This window comes from Ascaphus truei, chromosome 17 (genome assembly GCF_040206685.1).
Source record: "Ascaphus truei isolate aAscTru1 chromosome 17, aAscTru1.hap1, whole genome shotgun sequence".
Classification (NCBI taxonomy): domain Eukaryota; kingdom Metazoa; phylum Chordata; class Amphibia; order Anura; family Ascaphidae; genus Ascaphus; species Ascaphus truei.
This window is the reverse complement of record NC_134499.1, coordinates 41,545,962-41,563,781: the sequence shown is the minus strand read 5'-3', so window position 1 is coordinate 41,563,781 and position 17,820 is coordinate 41,545,962. Positions and strand designations below refer to the sequence as shown.

At 38.9% G+C, this 17,820-nt stretch overlaps 1 protein-coding gene across 1 annotated transcript in view; it reads right to left on the bottom strand.

Moving 5' to 3' along the window:
• SLC6A1 (solute carrier family 6 member 1) overlaps positions 1-17,820 on the bottom strand; it is a 109,097-nt gene that overhangs the window by 3,670 nt on the left and 87,607 nt on the right. The window contains exons 3-14 of the mRNA XM_075574936.1: positions 17,042-17,173; positions 15,919-16,019; positions 13,767-13,876; positions 11,949-12,081; positions 10,871-11,005; positions 10,671-10,774; positions 10,236-10,360; positions 7,678-7,790; positions 3,233-3,364; positions 2,660-2,762; positions 1,809-1,909; positions 567-734 (exon numbers count right to left, since the gene is read on the bottom strand). Coding sequence (XP_075431051.1) covers positions 567-734; positions 1,809-1,909; positions 2,660-2,762; positions 3,233-3,364; positions 7,678-7,790; positions 10,236-10,360; positions 10,671-10,774; positions 10,871-11,005; positions 11,949-12,081; positions 13,767-13,876; positions 15,919-16,019; positions 17,042-17,173 — 1,457 coding nt within the window. The remainder of the gene's footprint in view (positions 1-566; positions 735-1,808; positions 1,910-2,659; positions 2,763-3,232; positions 3,365-7,677; positions 7,791-10,235; positions 10,361-10,670; positions 10,775-10,870; positions 11,006-11,948; positions 12,082-13,766; positions 13,877-15,918; positions 16,020-17,041; positions 17,174-17,820) is intronic.

Below are 17,820 nucleotides of genomic sequence, written 5' to 3'. Positions count from 1 at the left end.
GGCATTTCCTGAAACCTGACCTTTTAGGGGTGCTTAAGAAGTGGAGTTGAGCAGCCCTGATCTAATGTATCCTTTTGCTGCATAAAACCGCGACTCAAAAAGCTCACACGTGCAAGTAATGCAAATACAAGCAAATTACCTGAAAATCTAAGTGAGACAGAGACATTTATGGCTAGCTCAGTCATATAATAAGAGATATTGTAAGTGGTATATTATTAAAATAGCAATTTCAGCATTCAATTCCAGTGCTATTGTTCAGTACATATAAAACATTTTATTTCAGAAATATTCACCTCTTATATTTCACATTTCTAAATGGCTCAATATGCCCGGGAATAGCCCAACAACGTTTCAGAAGATCAAATTTGTATTTGGATTATTTTCAGTTAAAAATACTCTGAAATGAACAATGCGTCTCCTATTAATAGCGATAGCACATTGCGTTATTAACCCATATACACAACCATGGTCTGCATCACAGAGAAGACTTAGAGCATTTTATCGAGACAGAAGATGGGATCTATTTACATTTTATGAACAGACAGAAACAAATCTTAAATGCACACCTGTTTTAAAGTGCCTTTAAGGGACAGGAACAAATAGACCATGTAGCCCGGGATCAATACCATTGAAGATAGCGCCATAAACCAACCGACTCCTTGGCCCCAGGATGGGAAGACGTACGCTCCCATAGTAAGCGGAGTCATTTGGACGGCACTGAAAATAAAAACACCCTGAAAGAAAAATAACAACTTCAATGAATGGAGCTGACAAAAGATAGCTGACCATGTGATCAGTGCTGTACTGTAAGTACGATCTGTATTCTTCCAATGTTCTAGTAAATGTGGTGGTGGTGGGGGGGGGGGGGTTAATTTAGCTCTAAAAGGATTTGTAAGAAATAGGTAGTAGAAACAAATACGGTTTCAGTGAAAACATTGTCAGGACTCAGGAACGAGTTTGTCTTGGACAGTCTGACATGGGAATGATTAACTTAGCTGAATGGGCAATGTGACTATCTTAGGGTCACAGAAATAAAAACTACTCTAAGGGAAGCTAAGCTGCATTTAATTCATCAATTACTAAGTAGTAGTTGGTCTAATATGTAGAATTGTAGATTAAGGTTTGTTTTTTTTAGACTATAGATTTGTTTGATTATTACTGTTTATTTTCAGGTATCAGGAAAAAATACAATACACCTATCAACACAATAATGCATATGGGGTATGCAAAAAATAAAAGGGAAGGATGAATTCACATACGTATATACAGTCGGTGTGTTCGGTGGAGTTGGGGTAGGGGGGTTGCAGTGCTTTTGGGTACAAGGCTTATATAATGTTGTAAGTTGCAGATGTATACAGTTAAATAGATGGTTGTTCGTGCCATTAGTACATTAACCCACATCAACTAATCCATTAGCGTGTTTATTCCAAAGTGTTTGAACCAGGGGCCCATCTACCTAGAGATGTAAAACGGGGGCATCCCTGCCTAGTTCCATTGGAAGCTTGGAAGGGATCTGAATGTGTGGATTTGGCAAGAGAGGGCCCGCAGCTGAGGAGAGTTGGGGCCCCACTGCTTACCTTTAGGTGGACTTAACATCCAGCATCGGCCAGGCAGGCCAACCGATGCTGCCGTGCTTGGGACACTTGTCCTCCCTGTCAGTGGTCCTATATATATATATATATATATGCTGGGTCATGGTGTAAAACTATTTTCTGAAGTATAAATTTGCACCAGTATCATTGTTACCCTCTACACTCGCTACAAAAACAACATTTCAAATGGAAAAAACAGCTTTTTTTGGCACTTACTCCCACAACGAGAGGAGTGAAAAAGGTCCAGCACAGTTTCCACCAGATGCAAGGTCTGTAGCCAACCATCTCTTCAATATTATCATAGAACCTGTTAACACCTGGAAACAGAATACAGTGTTCTTTAGTTAGTTTATATATGAAAAAGGTTTTTGTGTTTGCAATGGTTTTATTATTTGTAAATGTCAGTAATTGCTCTTTTTTAAGCTCTTGAATAAGGCAGATTATCAGGGTCTAGCAGCTGCAAGTCTGGGACAACAGGCGAAAAAATGCATCAAAGAAAAGAAAAGCACTGTCTTCAATTTGATTATTGTTTGATAAATGCGGCAGGTGTACGCATGACTATTTCCCCAGTTTTTCAGCACGGAGACTTTGATAGATACAGACATTGTCTGATTTACTTTCCCCCCGAGTTGCAGGGAACAATTTGCAATGGCTCCAAAGCCGGAAACTTCCGTTTGCGGATTTTACACCGTGAAACAGATTTTGGGGGTTACATCAGTGAAAATCCGGGAAACGGATTTGGGCGGATTTGCCGAGCTCTAGTGGTTATGAATAGACAGGGATTCTTGGTATTGTCATGCAAATGAGCCACTTTCAGGTTCATATTCTTATTATGTTGAGTCTCTACTATTTTGTTGCTGCACTAAACAGCTCAGACAGCTCAGACTGGGTAAAGGAAGGTGAAGAATAAAACTAATTCTACAAATCATGTCTCCTGTGTTAGCCTATCACCATTGGCTTTTCCTTTCCTAGTAACATTAGACAGCTGAACGGAACCACCCTCCATATTGGATACAAAGTAACACATGTCCAAATGAGTGCCCTATTATATCAAAGCATTGACCTACCATAGCACCAGGATATGGAGATACACTCAAAGAATACAAGAAACAGAAGGCTCATTCCACTTGCCGAGTAATAGTCGAAAAGCTTGAATACATAAATTCCACCCTGCACAGATACAAATGTTTGTGTTACTGTATCAGTGCGGAAATGCTTACATCATAACTATGACATCACTATATTATTGTATGTGAAAAACTGTAACCAGTCAAGCTACATTTGTATTGTTTTAAAAGCAGGTTGCGACCTTTTTAACGTTCAATCTTAATTATTTTTAAATTCCTACCTGTGCTATAAAAGCAATAAAAAATGAAATCTAAAATAAACTGAATGAGATACAGTATCTGTCGTTACTTCACAGAAGTCAAAAGGCGGCCATCTTTGATTTGTGATGTCATTCACGGTACTTGAAGGCTGAAGTTCATTGAGATTCTTTATTCTTCCAGTTGGTGTTCTGTATGTTTTTTTTTACCATTGTTAAATGTTTGATTCGCAAAACATAGCATGTTGCTCTTTTTACCTAGCCTAATGTATAATGTTTAAAAAAGCATAATTCATTATTAGAAGTATTTACTTACCTGAGTAATATTGGACAATCCCACCAAATAGGAAATAACACATACAATTGCGATGAAAATTTCTCTTCGAGTACGTAACAGCTTTGGGAATTCATCCACAAGAGCTGTTATAAACCCTTCAACGGTACAAAACTGCAAAATGAGTCAACAGAAAAGAGAAGGTAATTAAGGAGTTAAAGCCGGCTCATTCTTATATGTAGCAAATTAACCTTTTCTTGCCCAATCCTTTCCCGCCTTCTTTGCACTTTGAACCTTCAGAAACTTATTTGAATGTTATTTGTACATTCCTTAATTGTGGCACATCTATATCTTGGACTTTATTTGAGGTCTTTATGCCTTGATTTTATATCTTTGATCTTTTTCTTACCTCTAAACGCCTGTTTATTACCATGGGAACCTGTCTATCTATCTGTTACTGTAACGGCGAGTTTCCGCGTACTATACTGATTACCGCGGGAATGAACTTGTTTAATATAACTGCCACAATATTGCTACTGCTGGGTCTGCAGTATTGACGTGGGAATTAACCAATTACATTTAACAATATAATAAGTGGACTCATTTTTGATGTGTATTTTATGCTGCTTAATTATGTTAGCCCGGAGACTCTCTGTAGGTAACGTCTTTTGATTATGTGCATGCATGTTCTATGTGGTTAACAATTTACACTTTCTCTGTTAGCCTGTTTCTGTTTTTTATTATTCACTTAACCTCACTGTTTTGGCATTAACCAGTCTTGCTGCTAAGACCCTGTCCATCCCCCATACACTCCTCACTACCATTCACTTTGAATGTCACTCAGTTGGTGTTGCTAAGCAACACTGACTCCTCCCCCTGTTTTTATTTCCGTGCTGTTTTTTATATGAATTGTGTGGTTCTTAGTGGTAATGTTACCCTTGAGAAAGGTCCCCCTTGGGACTGAAACGTCTGGCTTTTTGTCTACATTATGGACTAATAAATTGTCCCTGTTTTCAATTGATGTGCTGGTATATTGGATCACTCCAGTGATTTACTTCTGATTTATACCTGTCTCGCTTTACTGTGCACCACAAACACCATTTTCTTAGCATATTCTGTGCAGCCATTCCTTGTGGGGGGGAGGGGCGGGGGGGGGGAGGGGCAAGGAGCTGTTGCTAGGCAAGACATGACACCATACTACATGAAAACTACTGTGATTAGATTAAAAACAATGAATAAAGAATAATGACCAATTCAATCCCAAGTGGGGGGAGGAGGGGCTTGTGGCACAATTGGAGTATAGTGGTACTGGGATCAAAAAGATAAAATGCCACTGTGCCTCCCAAACTGTGCCAATCACTACTCTCTGTGGGGCGTGGGATACACTCCACTGGCACCTTGGCAGCACCCCAGGAGATCACATGTGCAGCCAGCCCGCTCTCCAACAGCAAACATACTGTGCAACAGTGTCTACGCATGGACAAAGTATCAATCGGACAAACACTTCATACTACTTAAACACGGCACAGACTCTGGAACAGCGATCGTCCCCTGCAGTGGTGGAAACACAGCCTCTGCCTGAAGATATCACTCACCCCCGGAATATGGACTATGTAGCGGGCCGTGGATAAGGACCTACAGCACCACCTGCTCTGATAACTGTGGACCTGGCAGTTTGCTCCCTGAGACCATAGTGGACTACAAACTTGGACAAGTAATATTTGTACCCTATTTTGATATATGCAATATTTGAATATGGATATACTGTGTATATACCCTATATTCTGTACTCCACTTGTGCCACCAGGCCCCCCCCCCCCCACACAACATGGGCTGGCTGGAAAATTTTAACCCGGGGGGGGGGAGGGGGGGAAAGACCAACCAACCAGCCAAAGAATTGGGCGGCCCACACACCATACGCAGACGCACGCTACACAAACCCAACACCCACCATACGCAGACGCACGCACACCAGATACATGTACCATACACACACAAACATGCCATACACTATACAATAAGAAAGCTTCATGCACATACAAAAGCACAATAAACACACACACACACACACCAGATACATATACAGTTGTGTGAAAAAGAAAGTACACCCTCTTTGAATTCTATGGTTTTACATATCAGGACATAATAACAATCTTAGCAGGTCTTAAAATTAGGTAAATACAACCTCGGATGGACAACAACACACGACATATTACACCGTGTCATAATTTATTTAACAAAAATAAAGCCAAAATGGAGAAGCCAAGTGTGAAAAACTAAGTACACCCTTACTGCTTTGATTGCAATTAAGATGCTAAGTAGCAGACAGGTGCTGCTAATCAAATGCACTTGATTAATTGACCATCAGCAAGTGTGACCACCTCTATAAAAGCCAAAGTTTAAAAAAAATGAATGCAGATTGTCACTATATTTACCGCTGTCATGCGGCAATATAAAAATGTGATTAAGTTGGCCAGGTCTCTAGTGATGGGGTTCTGTGTGGTTTTCAGGTTTTTTTTATTTTTACTTTCTTGTAGTTGATTGGAGATAGATATATATATAGTGTGTGTATACACAGTATATATATATATATATATATATATATATATATATATATATATATATACATACACAGTGGTGTGAATTAGAAAGTACACCCTCTGAATTCTATGGTTTTACATATCAGGACATAATAACAATCATCTGTTCCTTAGCAGGTCTTAAAATTAGGTAAATACAACCTCAGATGAACAACAACACATGACATATTACACCGTGGCATGATTGATTTAACAAAAATAAAGCCAAAATGGAGAAGCTATGTGTGAAAAACTAAGTACACCCTTACTGCTTCCAAAGGAATTAAGATGCTAAGTAGCAGACAGGTGCTGCTAATCAAATGCCCTTGATTAATTGATCATCAGTGACCACCTCTATAAAAGCCGAAGTTTTAGCAGTTTGCTGATCTGGAGCATTCAGGTGTGTGTTAACACAATGCCAAGCAGGAAAGACATCAGCAATGATCTTAGAAAAACAATTGTTGCTGCCCATTAATCTGGGAAGGGTTATAAGGCCATTTCCAAACAATTTAAAGTCCATCATTCTACAGTGAGAAAGATTATTCAAAAGTGGAAAACATTCAAGACAGTTGCCAATCTTCCCAGGAGTTGACGTCCCAGCAAATTCACCCAAGGTCAGACCCTGCAATGCTTATCGAAATTGCAAAAAAAACAAGAGTTACATCTCAGACTCTACAGGCTTCAGTTAGCATGTTAAATGTTAAAGTTCATGACAGTACAATTAGAAAAAGACTGAACAAGTATGGTTTGTTTGGAAGGGTTGCCAGGAAAAAGCCTCTTCTCTCTAAAAAGAACATGGCGGCACGGCTTAGGTTTGAAAGTTGCATCTCAACAAACCACAAGACTTCTGGAACAAGGTCCTTTGGACAGACGAGACCAAAGTGGAGATGTTTGGCCATAAGGCACAGCGCCACGTTTGGCGAAAACCAAACACAGCATATCAGCACAAACACCTCATACCAACTGTCAAGCACGGTAGTGGAGTGCTGATGATTTGGGGCTTGTTTTGCAGCAACAGGACCTGTGAACCTTGCAGTCATTGAGTCGACCATGAACTCCTTTGTATACCAAACTAGTCTAGAGTCAAATGTGAGGCCATCTGTCCAACAGCTAAAGCTTGGCCGAAATTGGGTCATGCAACAGGACAATGATCCCAAGCACACCAGCAAATCTACAACAGAATGGCTGAAAAAGAAAAGAATCAAGGTGTTGCAATGGCCCAGTCAAAGTCCAGACCTCAACCTGATTGAAATGCTGTGGCTGGATTTTAAGAGAGCTGTGCATAAACAAATGCCCACAAACCTCAATGAACTGAAGCAACGTTGTAAAGAAGAGTGGGCCAAAATTCCTCCACAACGATGAGAAAGACTGATAAAGTCATACAGAAAACGATTACTTCAAGTTATTGCTGCTAAAGGTGGTTCTACAAGCTATTGAATCATAAGGTGTACTTAGTTTTTCACACATGGCTTCTCCATTTTTGCTTTATTTTTGTTAAATAAATCATTACACGGTGTAATATGTCATGTGTACACACACACACACACACACACACACACACACACACACACACACACACACACACACACACACACACACACACACACACACACACACACACACACACACACACACACACACACACACACACACACACACACTCACACTCACACTCACACTCACACACAGTGTAATATGTCATGTGTTGTTGTTCATCTGAGTATGTTAACAAATGTAAAAAAAAGTCCTTCCTCAGGATGGATACACCCTGTAACAATATCTGCACCCTGCAGTTCCTCCTTAACTCGTTGTATATTATATTGAACCCTAATTTGCCAAAAACCCAGTGAAGCGAGCGCACAGTAAGTTTAGTACTTAGAAAAGAAAGAAATGACTGGGATTAATTACCTGACTATCAATTCCAAGCATCAGCAACATGGAAAAGAACAGTATTGCCCACAACGGAGAGACAGGCAATTGTGTGACTGCTTCAGGATACGCTAAAAATGCCAGCCCAGGACCTGCAAAATATGGGAAACATCCCAGTACGGGACATGTTACTGAGACGTACAAAGTATACAGTATTATTTCTTACTCTGGAAGTATCTTTCTTTAAAAAAAAAAAAAAAAAAGCACATATTTACTTAATATAGCACTTTTCTCTCAATGGGAATTAAAGTGCTTTATGATTACAATATAGCGTGCAGTGTGCAGTACGGCACATTACATTTTACAGGCCCAGCTTCTGCCCCGCTGAGCTTACAATCTACGGTATGAGACACATTTATTAAGTGACTTCATTACACGTGGTATGTGTTGGCGACATGCTCGAAACATGGGACAAGCCCCCCCACACCAGCTCAGTCATTGCACATGTGAGGATATAGAGGGCGGAGAAAATATTTAACGCTTAAGATAAAGAATAAAATGATTGTACTACGGTGATCTTCAAGCAACTGCAATGCCGATAATGATTTGTAGTGGGACATGATGCGGCTGGATTCTAATAGGCCAGCAGGCTCTGGAATATGCCTATTGAGTACCTGGGATTGATTTTGGATGTTGGTTTGAATTTTTACTGTTCTTTTGGGTTGAGGCCTATGACGAGACACAGATATAGAGTTTATTATTTTTCTCAATTCTATTCATTTTTGGGATTTTTTTTTGTATTAGTTCCTGGTGTTCATACACCCTTAAGACTCTGGAGGATCTGAACATGGATTTGGTAAGTACATTTTCCTTTTCACTAACCCCAGTGGTAGCAATGAGGCTGCCTAGGCTACCCATGAGAGTTCCTCATAACGTAATTTTGAAATGTTAATATATATATATATATATATATATATATATATATATATATATAATATTATTAATATATGGTGTCCTTCATCCAGCAGTGTATTGACAAGGGCTGAAGATTACCATCATCGTCTTCAGCCCGTCTTGATCGTCTGTTGGTTGAAGGCCTTTCCCATTATTTTCCAGGTATAGCAGTTGCATGCCTTTCTTCTCCACGTAGCTCCACCAAAATTCCTAATTTCATCTTCCCATTTTATTTTTGGTCATCATCTTGGTCTTTTAATATGTCTTGGAATCCAGTCACATACCATTTTTGTGCAACAATTGTCATTTTAATTTCATATCCTTGTGAATACATATATCAGCAGTCCTTGTTGATCCACCGCTGGATGAAGACCTCCCCAATGATCTTCCAGACACTGGGGTTGCAGCCGACATATTTTCTGATTTAATCCTCCCACCTTACTTTTGGTAATTGTCTTGGTTTTAATATACCTTTGGAATCCAAAATGAGTACCATCTTTGTCCGACAATGGTAATTTCTTTGTTCGATATGTCTTGCCCATCACTATTTTAATTTCTTCGCCCTTGTGATGATATCACAGACTTTTGTTTGCTTTCAAACCGATGAATGTTTCTCCTCTGTTTCTTTGTGTTATACAAAGCAAACATCTCTCCATACTCTGTTACATTGCCTGAAGCTTCTGAATGATCTTTGTTTTTAGGGTACAACTTTCACATTCATACTGAAACACGGGAAGAATACACGGGTTGGATACACGGGTCGAACACTTTCCTCTTGAGGTACAGTGCAAAGTTCCCTTGAAAGATTGTCTTATTTCTTAAATTACATCTTCAATCTCCAATTTATTTAATTCAAAAGGTTCCAAAGCATTGATACTTGCTGGCCAATGTATAGTAGACATACTTGTTTACTTCTTCTAGATCTATTCCATGTATCTCACTATTTGTACCATTGACACACTGGTTGAGGATCACTTTAGTCGTACTGAGATACATATGGAGGCCCGCCTTCTCACTTGCTTCATTGGGGCCTATTCTAGTAACTTCGATAACTAACTCGTCAAGGATTTTGAGCACTTCCCATACAATTTGGCAAGTTTGCTATTCAGAAAACTCAGATGACCTGCCAAACTCGTTTGGGAAGTGCATCTCCCCGAGCGGTTGTGCTCCTGTCCAAACCCACCGAGCGGGATTTGAAAAACAACTCCAACTTGTGTTTTTTATAAAATCAGCTATTTTAGTAGCTTTGCAAGCAACTTGCAAATTTCATCTCGTCACCCCAAGGGTATAGGGATGGGATTTGCGAGTAGGACTTGGAATGTTTTTAAAAATTTTGCATCGGATTGAAGCCAGGAGACTCCAGAGGTAATATGCATTAATACCAGCTCCGGAGATCCCCAGCTTCCATCAAATGCAATAAAAATACATTTACAGGCAGCTTCATTACCTAAGCAGCTAACCGCTAATAACTTATTTGGGTATTTTGTATAAAAAAGCTATAAAAGTCTGTTTCTTAGTTCACTGGGAGGGACTACTGTGAACCAATTGAGAATATTCAACACAGTTGAAATTCTTCAGTCACAACGATATAAATAAAAATGAAGTCTTCAGATACATGACTTAGACAATTCTTAAACGTGTACCTGATGCCGCTACTTGTGCTATAGGCCTCTTAGTAACATGCGCCATGAATCCAACAATTGAGAAGATAACAAAGCCGGCGAACATGCTCGTGCAAGAATTTATGCAGCAGACTATTATCGAGTCCCTAGAGCAGAAAGAAGGATAGTTTAAGATATACGTGCACCATACTCATTCCATTTTATGTGTATATTCATATATCCACTTGTGACCCATCACACAAAATCCTGCCAACAAAACTTTACCATTTGTCCATTTAATTTTCTCTTAAAAAAAAACATAATTTTTCTTAAACATAATATACTTGTTTGTTCCTGGAATAAGAGAGTTCGTGACTTATTTGCTGATCTCTGCACTTTATGTCCAAGGTTATTTCTAATATACTCTGGACTTTTCATATACAAAATGAACATATTCATATTTCACATTTGACTTGCCTGTAAACATTGTTGTGGAAAGGGTTGTAACTTCCAAGGGCTATTAAAGAACCGAGCCCCAAACCGTATGAGAAAAAGATCTGTGTGGCAGCATCCAGCCAAACCTGCATCACGGAAGCAAGGGCAATTATTGCTCAGGTTTTATACGCAACTGTATCACTAGCTGGTTATTACAAGAATGACACTTTTGTAGTTATTACCTCGGAATCTGAAAGTTTGCTGAAGTTAGGCGTAATATAAAATAAAATTCCATCCACTGCCCCTGGCAGGGTCACTCCTCGGAAGAATAATATAACCAGCATGATATACGGATATGTGGCAGAGAAGTATACAACCTACAGAGACAGAAACAGGTGTACATTGTCTGCGCTTGTTTCAAGGGATAGAGACGCTGCTTTTTCAGTTTTCTATCTTCATTCGCATTTTCATTTGTAGTTGCTATTATAAGTATAACTAACATTTGCGAACGCATGTTGTATTCATACTAATCTGACATGTTGAACATCAAATCATTTTGGTTTTGGAAACATTTCAAAAAGATGCAGAAAACACTCGATGTGCTGCTATTTCCTCTACATTATTTTTTGCTTGTAGGATGTCAAAAACATTAAAAGAAGCATTCACGGCCATTATCTATGCTGTAATTGAAGCATTTATCACACTAATAAAGTTTTTTTTATAATAACTCAATAATATAACATGAAAAACATTATTACGTTTTGATAGGAACTTCTAAATACACCCTTCTTTGCCCTGTTGCAGGGATGCTCAACTCCAGTCCTCAAGCCCTCCCACGTGGTTGGGTCAGCACAGATGGCCCAATCAGTCCCTGCTTCAGCACAGGTGGCCCAATCAGAATTGAATAAAATGGAGGATCCAGGGCACTACGGGTTTGTAGAAAAGAAATGTATTCTAGGCACACACTAGTGTGTGACTAGAATAAATTTATTTTCTACAAACCCGTAGTGCCCTGGATCCTCCATTTTATTCATATACTTTGAATTTACACCAGACAGGTTTTTTCCCTGAACCACGGAGCACCGGTTCTTCAAATCGCAAGTATATTGCTTATGTTATACATGTATAGGTGTGCAGACATAACTCTTGATTGATTATACTACCAATCAGGATTGAGCCACCTGTACTGAAGCTGAGATATTCTGAAAACCTCACCTGGCGTGGGCGAGGCGGGGGGCTCGTGCTGAGCGTCCCTGCTCGATTGTACGATAGCATGTGAAAGGTTTTATAAACTATTATTGAAATGATTAAACGCCTTACCTTTCCTGTCCAACCAACCCCTTTCCAAATGCAGAAATACACCAAGACCCAGGCAATTGCCAATGTGATTGCTAACGGCCATCGGATTTGTCCTGGTTTTTCCAATCCATCGGTCATTTGGTGCATGTTGCGCCTGAAATGTATTAAAAATGTAAAGCATTAAGAACAGAAGAATTTGTTTATTCATAGTAGTATACAATACATTTTATGTAGGCACTAATGCAACTCCCAAATGTAAAGGATGGGTTCCTTGTATGAAGGTGTTTTATATATATATATATATACTGATACCTCTACATGTATATATATATATACTGATACCTCTACATGTATATATATATATATATATATATATATATATATATATATATATATAAAATGAATATGAATAGACGATACCGTTCTGTGGCTAACTAAATGCTTTTATTTGTGCGAGCTTTCGAGATACACTGATCTCTTCTTCCGGCGATGTTACAATGAATGAAGCAAGAAAGGTTTAACTTAAAAACACTGCATCTTGGAATGTTATCTGTGACTGAAACCTATCCCTCCCCCCTGTGCAGTATGTGATTTATGACTTGAGGGATGGACATTACATTACATATTTCTATGTGTAAGAGACATGGCCTTTAGCACTCATGGGAAGAGTGTTCATATATAGATATATATAGAGCATACATTACCAGCAAAGGTAAGGAGACAACAGCACTCAGAAGGTATAAGCAGCTATAAACTGTATTAAAGAAACTTGGACATATATCCAACGTTTCGGTCCGCTGAACGGGACCTTCCTCGGGGGGGCTGCGGAAGGAAGGTCCCGTTCAGCGGACCGAAACGTTGGATATATGTGCAAGTTTCTTTAATACAGTTTATAGCTGCTTATACCTTCTGAGTGCTGTTGTCTCCTTACCTTTGCTGGTAATGTATGCTTTATTATTTTTTATGACATAAGCACCAGGCCATTATATCACTACAGGAGTGGCAGATATTCATGATTTGTTTTTAGATATATATATATATAGATATAAATATATATATATATATATATATATATATATATATATATATATATATATATATATATATAAAAATATATATATATATATATATATATATATATATAAATATAATATATATAATCAAAGTCAAGCAGCTGGCACTCTATGTAATAAGGTGTAATAGTGGTGCTAGTCCCATAAAGATATATATATATGTATACACACACACAACTAGAGAGCAAGTATCCTACGATAGCACTCTGGTTTACCAAGACAATAATAATTGTATTATAACATCACATAAAATTTAAAACAGTCTCTAGTCCCCTCCACCGTACAGTGTATAGCATATACACATCCCACGTGTGCGCACATGCACACGTCTCAGACAGGTCTGCACACCTGCCCTTCCCCATTATCTCCAAGCATGATACCGTGCTTCCACTGCAGCCAGGGATTCTGGGAAATGATGTGCTCATCTGTATGTCATTTCCCAGAATCCCTTGCTGCAGTGGAAGCACTGTGTGCTAAAAGATAATGGGGAAAGGCAGAGTGCAGCCATGTCTGAGACGTGAATATGCTCACACGTGGGATTACTGTTGTTTCTGAAATGTTTTCTTACATTTTTCAATTCTGTTAAACTCCTATAGGTTGTATGATGCACATTGTGTGGTAAATGTAATAATAATGTGTTAGTTGGTAAGACAATTAGAAATGTTTCAACAATCAATATTTAGCTAAAAGTAGCGGTGCATCAAACAGTTAACCTCTTCCTCTCTCATCTCTAGGAATATTCACATTACTTTAGAAAACAACTTACTCCCAAAACTCCACCACAGCACTAGTCATATTAGTGGTATTGGTAAGGCTGTAATTGGAGAAACAGCGTTCTGTATTCCACGGGTTTTCACAGTGTTTCCAAGGGAGGACCTTTAATAGAAAAATAATTGTGAATCATTTCAAAACCAAAGTTCTGAAGTGCCGGCCCAGATACCCTAAGCTCCGTTAGGCGATTTAACCTGATGTGAACCTAAACTCATCGTAACGCCTATCCTCTAACCCTAACCCTAAACTCATCGTAACGCTTATCCACTAACCCTAACCCTAAACTCATCGTAACGCCTATCCACTAACCCTAACCCTAAACTCATCGTAACGCCTATCCACTAACCCTAACCCTAAACTCATCGTAACGCCTACCCACTAACCCTAACCCTAAACTCATCATAACGCCTATCCACTAACCCTAACCCTAAACTCATCGTAACGCCTATCCACTAACCCTAACCCTAAACTCATCGTAGCGCCTATCTACTAACCCTAACCCTAAACTCATCGTAACGCCTATCCACTAACCCTAACCCTAACCCTAAACTCATCGTAACACCTATCCACTAACCCTAACCCTAACCCTAAACTCATCATAATGCCTATCCATTAACCCTAACCCTAAACTCATCGTAATGCCTATGCACTAACCCTAAACTCATCGTAACGCCTATCCACTAACCCTAACCCTAAACTCATCGTAACGCCTATCCACTAACCCTAACCCTAACCCTAAACTCATCGTAACGCCTATCCACTAACCCTAACCCTAACCCTAAACTCATCGTAACACCTATCCACTAACCCTAACCCTAAACTCATCGTAACGCCTATCCACTAACCCTAACCCTGACCCTAAACTCATCGTAACGCCTATCCACTAACCCTAACCCTAAACTCATCGTAATGCCTATCCACTAACCCTAACCCTAAACTCATCGTAACACCTATCCACTGACCCTAACCCTAACCCTAAACTCATCGTAACGCCTATCCACTAACCCTAACCCTAACCTCATTGTAACGCCTATCCACTAAAGAAAATACCCTAAAGTTAACCCAGTATTACTACTTGAAATAAACGAACGATTACATCTGTCCGCTCATTACAGTATTACTAATGTTTCCCCTAACATCGCACATCCACTAAAGGTCTTCGTGTTAACGCAGGGATTTACCCTGACGTTATTTAGGTCATCCCTAAAAGAGAGAGAGGCGTTACGCTATCTGAAGTTAACTCTAGGCAGTGATAATTTGACCTGACGTCCAGTCTACGCTAATGTTAAACAGCTGGCAATGTTTTCTTACCTTTGTGGATATGTATTAAATGTATTAAAATAAGTTACTAAGTTACTCAGGTAACCTGACATTTTTTGCCCTGATTTAACAGAGCTTACGACATCTGGACTCTAATTATTAATGCATTGTTTTATCAGACATTTGAGTGCACAAGATACAGGTTAATTTAACTCAACTAATCTTTAACCATACTCCTTGCTAAAATACTGTATGTCAGAGAACTAAAAATGAGAAATTGACCAGATATACTATATGCCCTACAAATCAGTCTTTTAAGGATGTGTCTGTAATTGTGTTACTTACAGTACCCAAAGTACTTAATATCTGTTCAGAACCAAACACAGAAAAGATACATGTTTATTTATTCCCTCTCCGTTGTTCTTATTGAATACTTTGTTTCTTCTTTAATCAGTGTTTATTGAAATATTACAGCTGATTTATTTCACCCTGTGGATCCTTTCACAAGTTACTATACAAATGTAGCGGGCTTCATTTTTCCTCCATCCCAACATACCTGGCATGCCTCAGAATATCACAGAATCTCCATAAGAGTCAATGGTAAAGTCGCCACAGAGTCCTGCAGTATGCCGGGCATGCGGTACCTAGAAAGGGAACAGTTAAGCCCTCTACATCTGCAGCTTGTTTGTAACCACGGAAAGTACTCTGACACTCATTGTGTAAGGAACTTATTGTATTTGTTCTGTATCTAGTTACATTCAGAAGTTTCTTTGTGGCTATTCCCTTACGCAGACGCAGACTTGCTTTTATTGTTTTGGATTTATTTACAGAGCAGCTTTAATCTATGAATTGAAATGATAGTTAAATGCCCATTTGTGAATACTTACAGTTGTGAAAGAACTGTACAGGTAATATATAGCCCATGATATGATAACGATGTAGTAGATATTTAGCCAAAAGGATAGAACCGCAGCAGCTAGTCCCACACCTGCGGGAAAAAGCACGTTTTTGAAACAGAAATGTTGCACTAAATATCCTTTAATTCTCAGATCAAACATGTTTGAGTGTAAAACTCATAATGAAAAGGAGATCTTGAGTCGGAGTGAAAATAAATAGCCCTGAATGTTATGTTTTATTACAGTAACACTATTTCGGAAACGTTTTAAGAGACACAGGTAAAGAACCCCATACTGTATGTGAACCATTCGCTCTCACTGTATAAGCCAGGGCAGCCAACTCCAGTCCGCAAGGGTCACAAACAGGTCAGGTTTTCCGCATATCCCTGATTCAGCACAGATGGCTTAGTCAAAGACTGAGCCACCTGTGCTGCAGCAGGGATATCCTTAAAACCTGAGCTGTTGGAGGCACTTGAGGATGAGAGTTGGTTACCCCTGCTGTAAGCCTCTCTACAAATAGGATAGGTTCTGAGTAACTCAGATTGATAACTGGATATAGAGGAGATGCTATTACTGCAGTTTATAGAGTAACCTTTTCTAGATCTTTGTCTCCAATAGCCGGCAGGTATAGAGGCTTTAACTAGAGATGCAGCAAATCACATCGCCAAGAAGCTCCTTTGAACTTGTTTTTACAGGAATCAAATAAAAAAAAAGTACATATAAAAATACAATTTCTCTGTATTTCCATAATGGAGTTACTGGCCACATCCCTACTACTGAAGTGGATTGGCGCCTCTGGTCACACAGACGGGACTATGAGTAGTGTGCATGTGGCTACTCCAGTTCAGTACTATAGTAGGGATTTCAGCACTTGGCATGAACTGTAATTTGTCACGTTTGCAAGGGCTTGAGCTGTTGTTGCTCTTTTCGTTGTTGGAATAAAGTCGTTATGTTTTATTATGTGCTAGGACAATCTTTACCTAAAATAAATTCTGTTACTTACTACATTATACAAAATAGCATGGAATTAACATGAATTTGCGAACAACTATGAAATAAGGCAATATTAATTAAACACACCAGAGTAAATGATGTATACATATCTCAACTATACCTTTAAACATTGGAGCAAGTTTCCAAACTCCAAGGCCTCCGATAGATGTGTATTGTCCAAGGGAACATTCCAAAAGAAACAGTGGCATTCCGGCAAAAATTAGCGTTAGGAAATATGGAATCAGAAAAGCCCCTGTATAAATCAAACAGGGAGTATGTGGTTATCACTTTCAATAAGATCATGTGAAAAAAAATGTATGTTGTTTACAATGCTAATAAAAAAAAATGTATATCTTAATCTAAGTAACCCATACTTAAAATCATGAAAGAGTGCAGATGCAATTTTATATGAGTAGAATTTACACGATTTTTAAACCCAGTCCAGATTAAACAAAATCACCCAGATTTGAGTAAAAGATCAATTTCTTTCAATGAAAGGGAACAGCTGTGTGGCAGGACCATGCTGTACTCCATCCTGAGGTATGTATACTGCATCACACCATGAGCAGCCACTTTACCTTTTGTTTTAACATTGTCCCTTATTCTCTCTAGATTGTAAGCTCTCAGGACCAGGCCCCCAATACCTTCTGTATCTGTTTGTGAATATTTGTCCATATTTGTATCAATCTGTTTGTCATTATTACATCTCTGTAACTGGCTCTACCGCACTGCGGAACATGTAGGCTCTTTACAAATAAACAATAATAATGACATGTATTAGTTGTTAGAGGTAAAATGTCCCACTCTAAGGGTGTTATTCATTAAGCTGCAATTGTGTCAGTTGGGGCACGATCGCATAGAAACTCCCATAGAAGTGTCTGGCCGAAACATGAGTTTCTG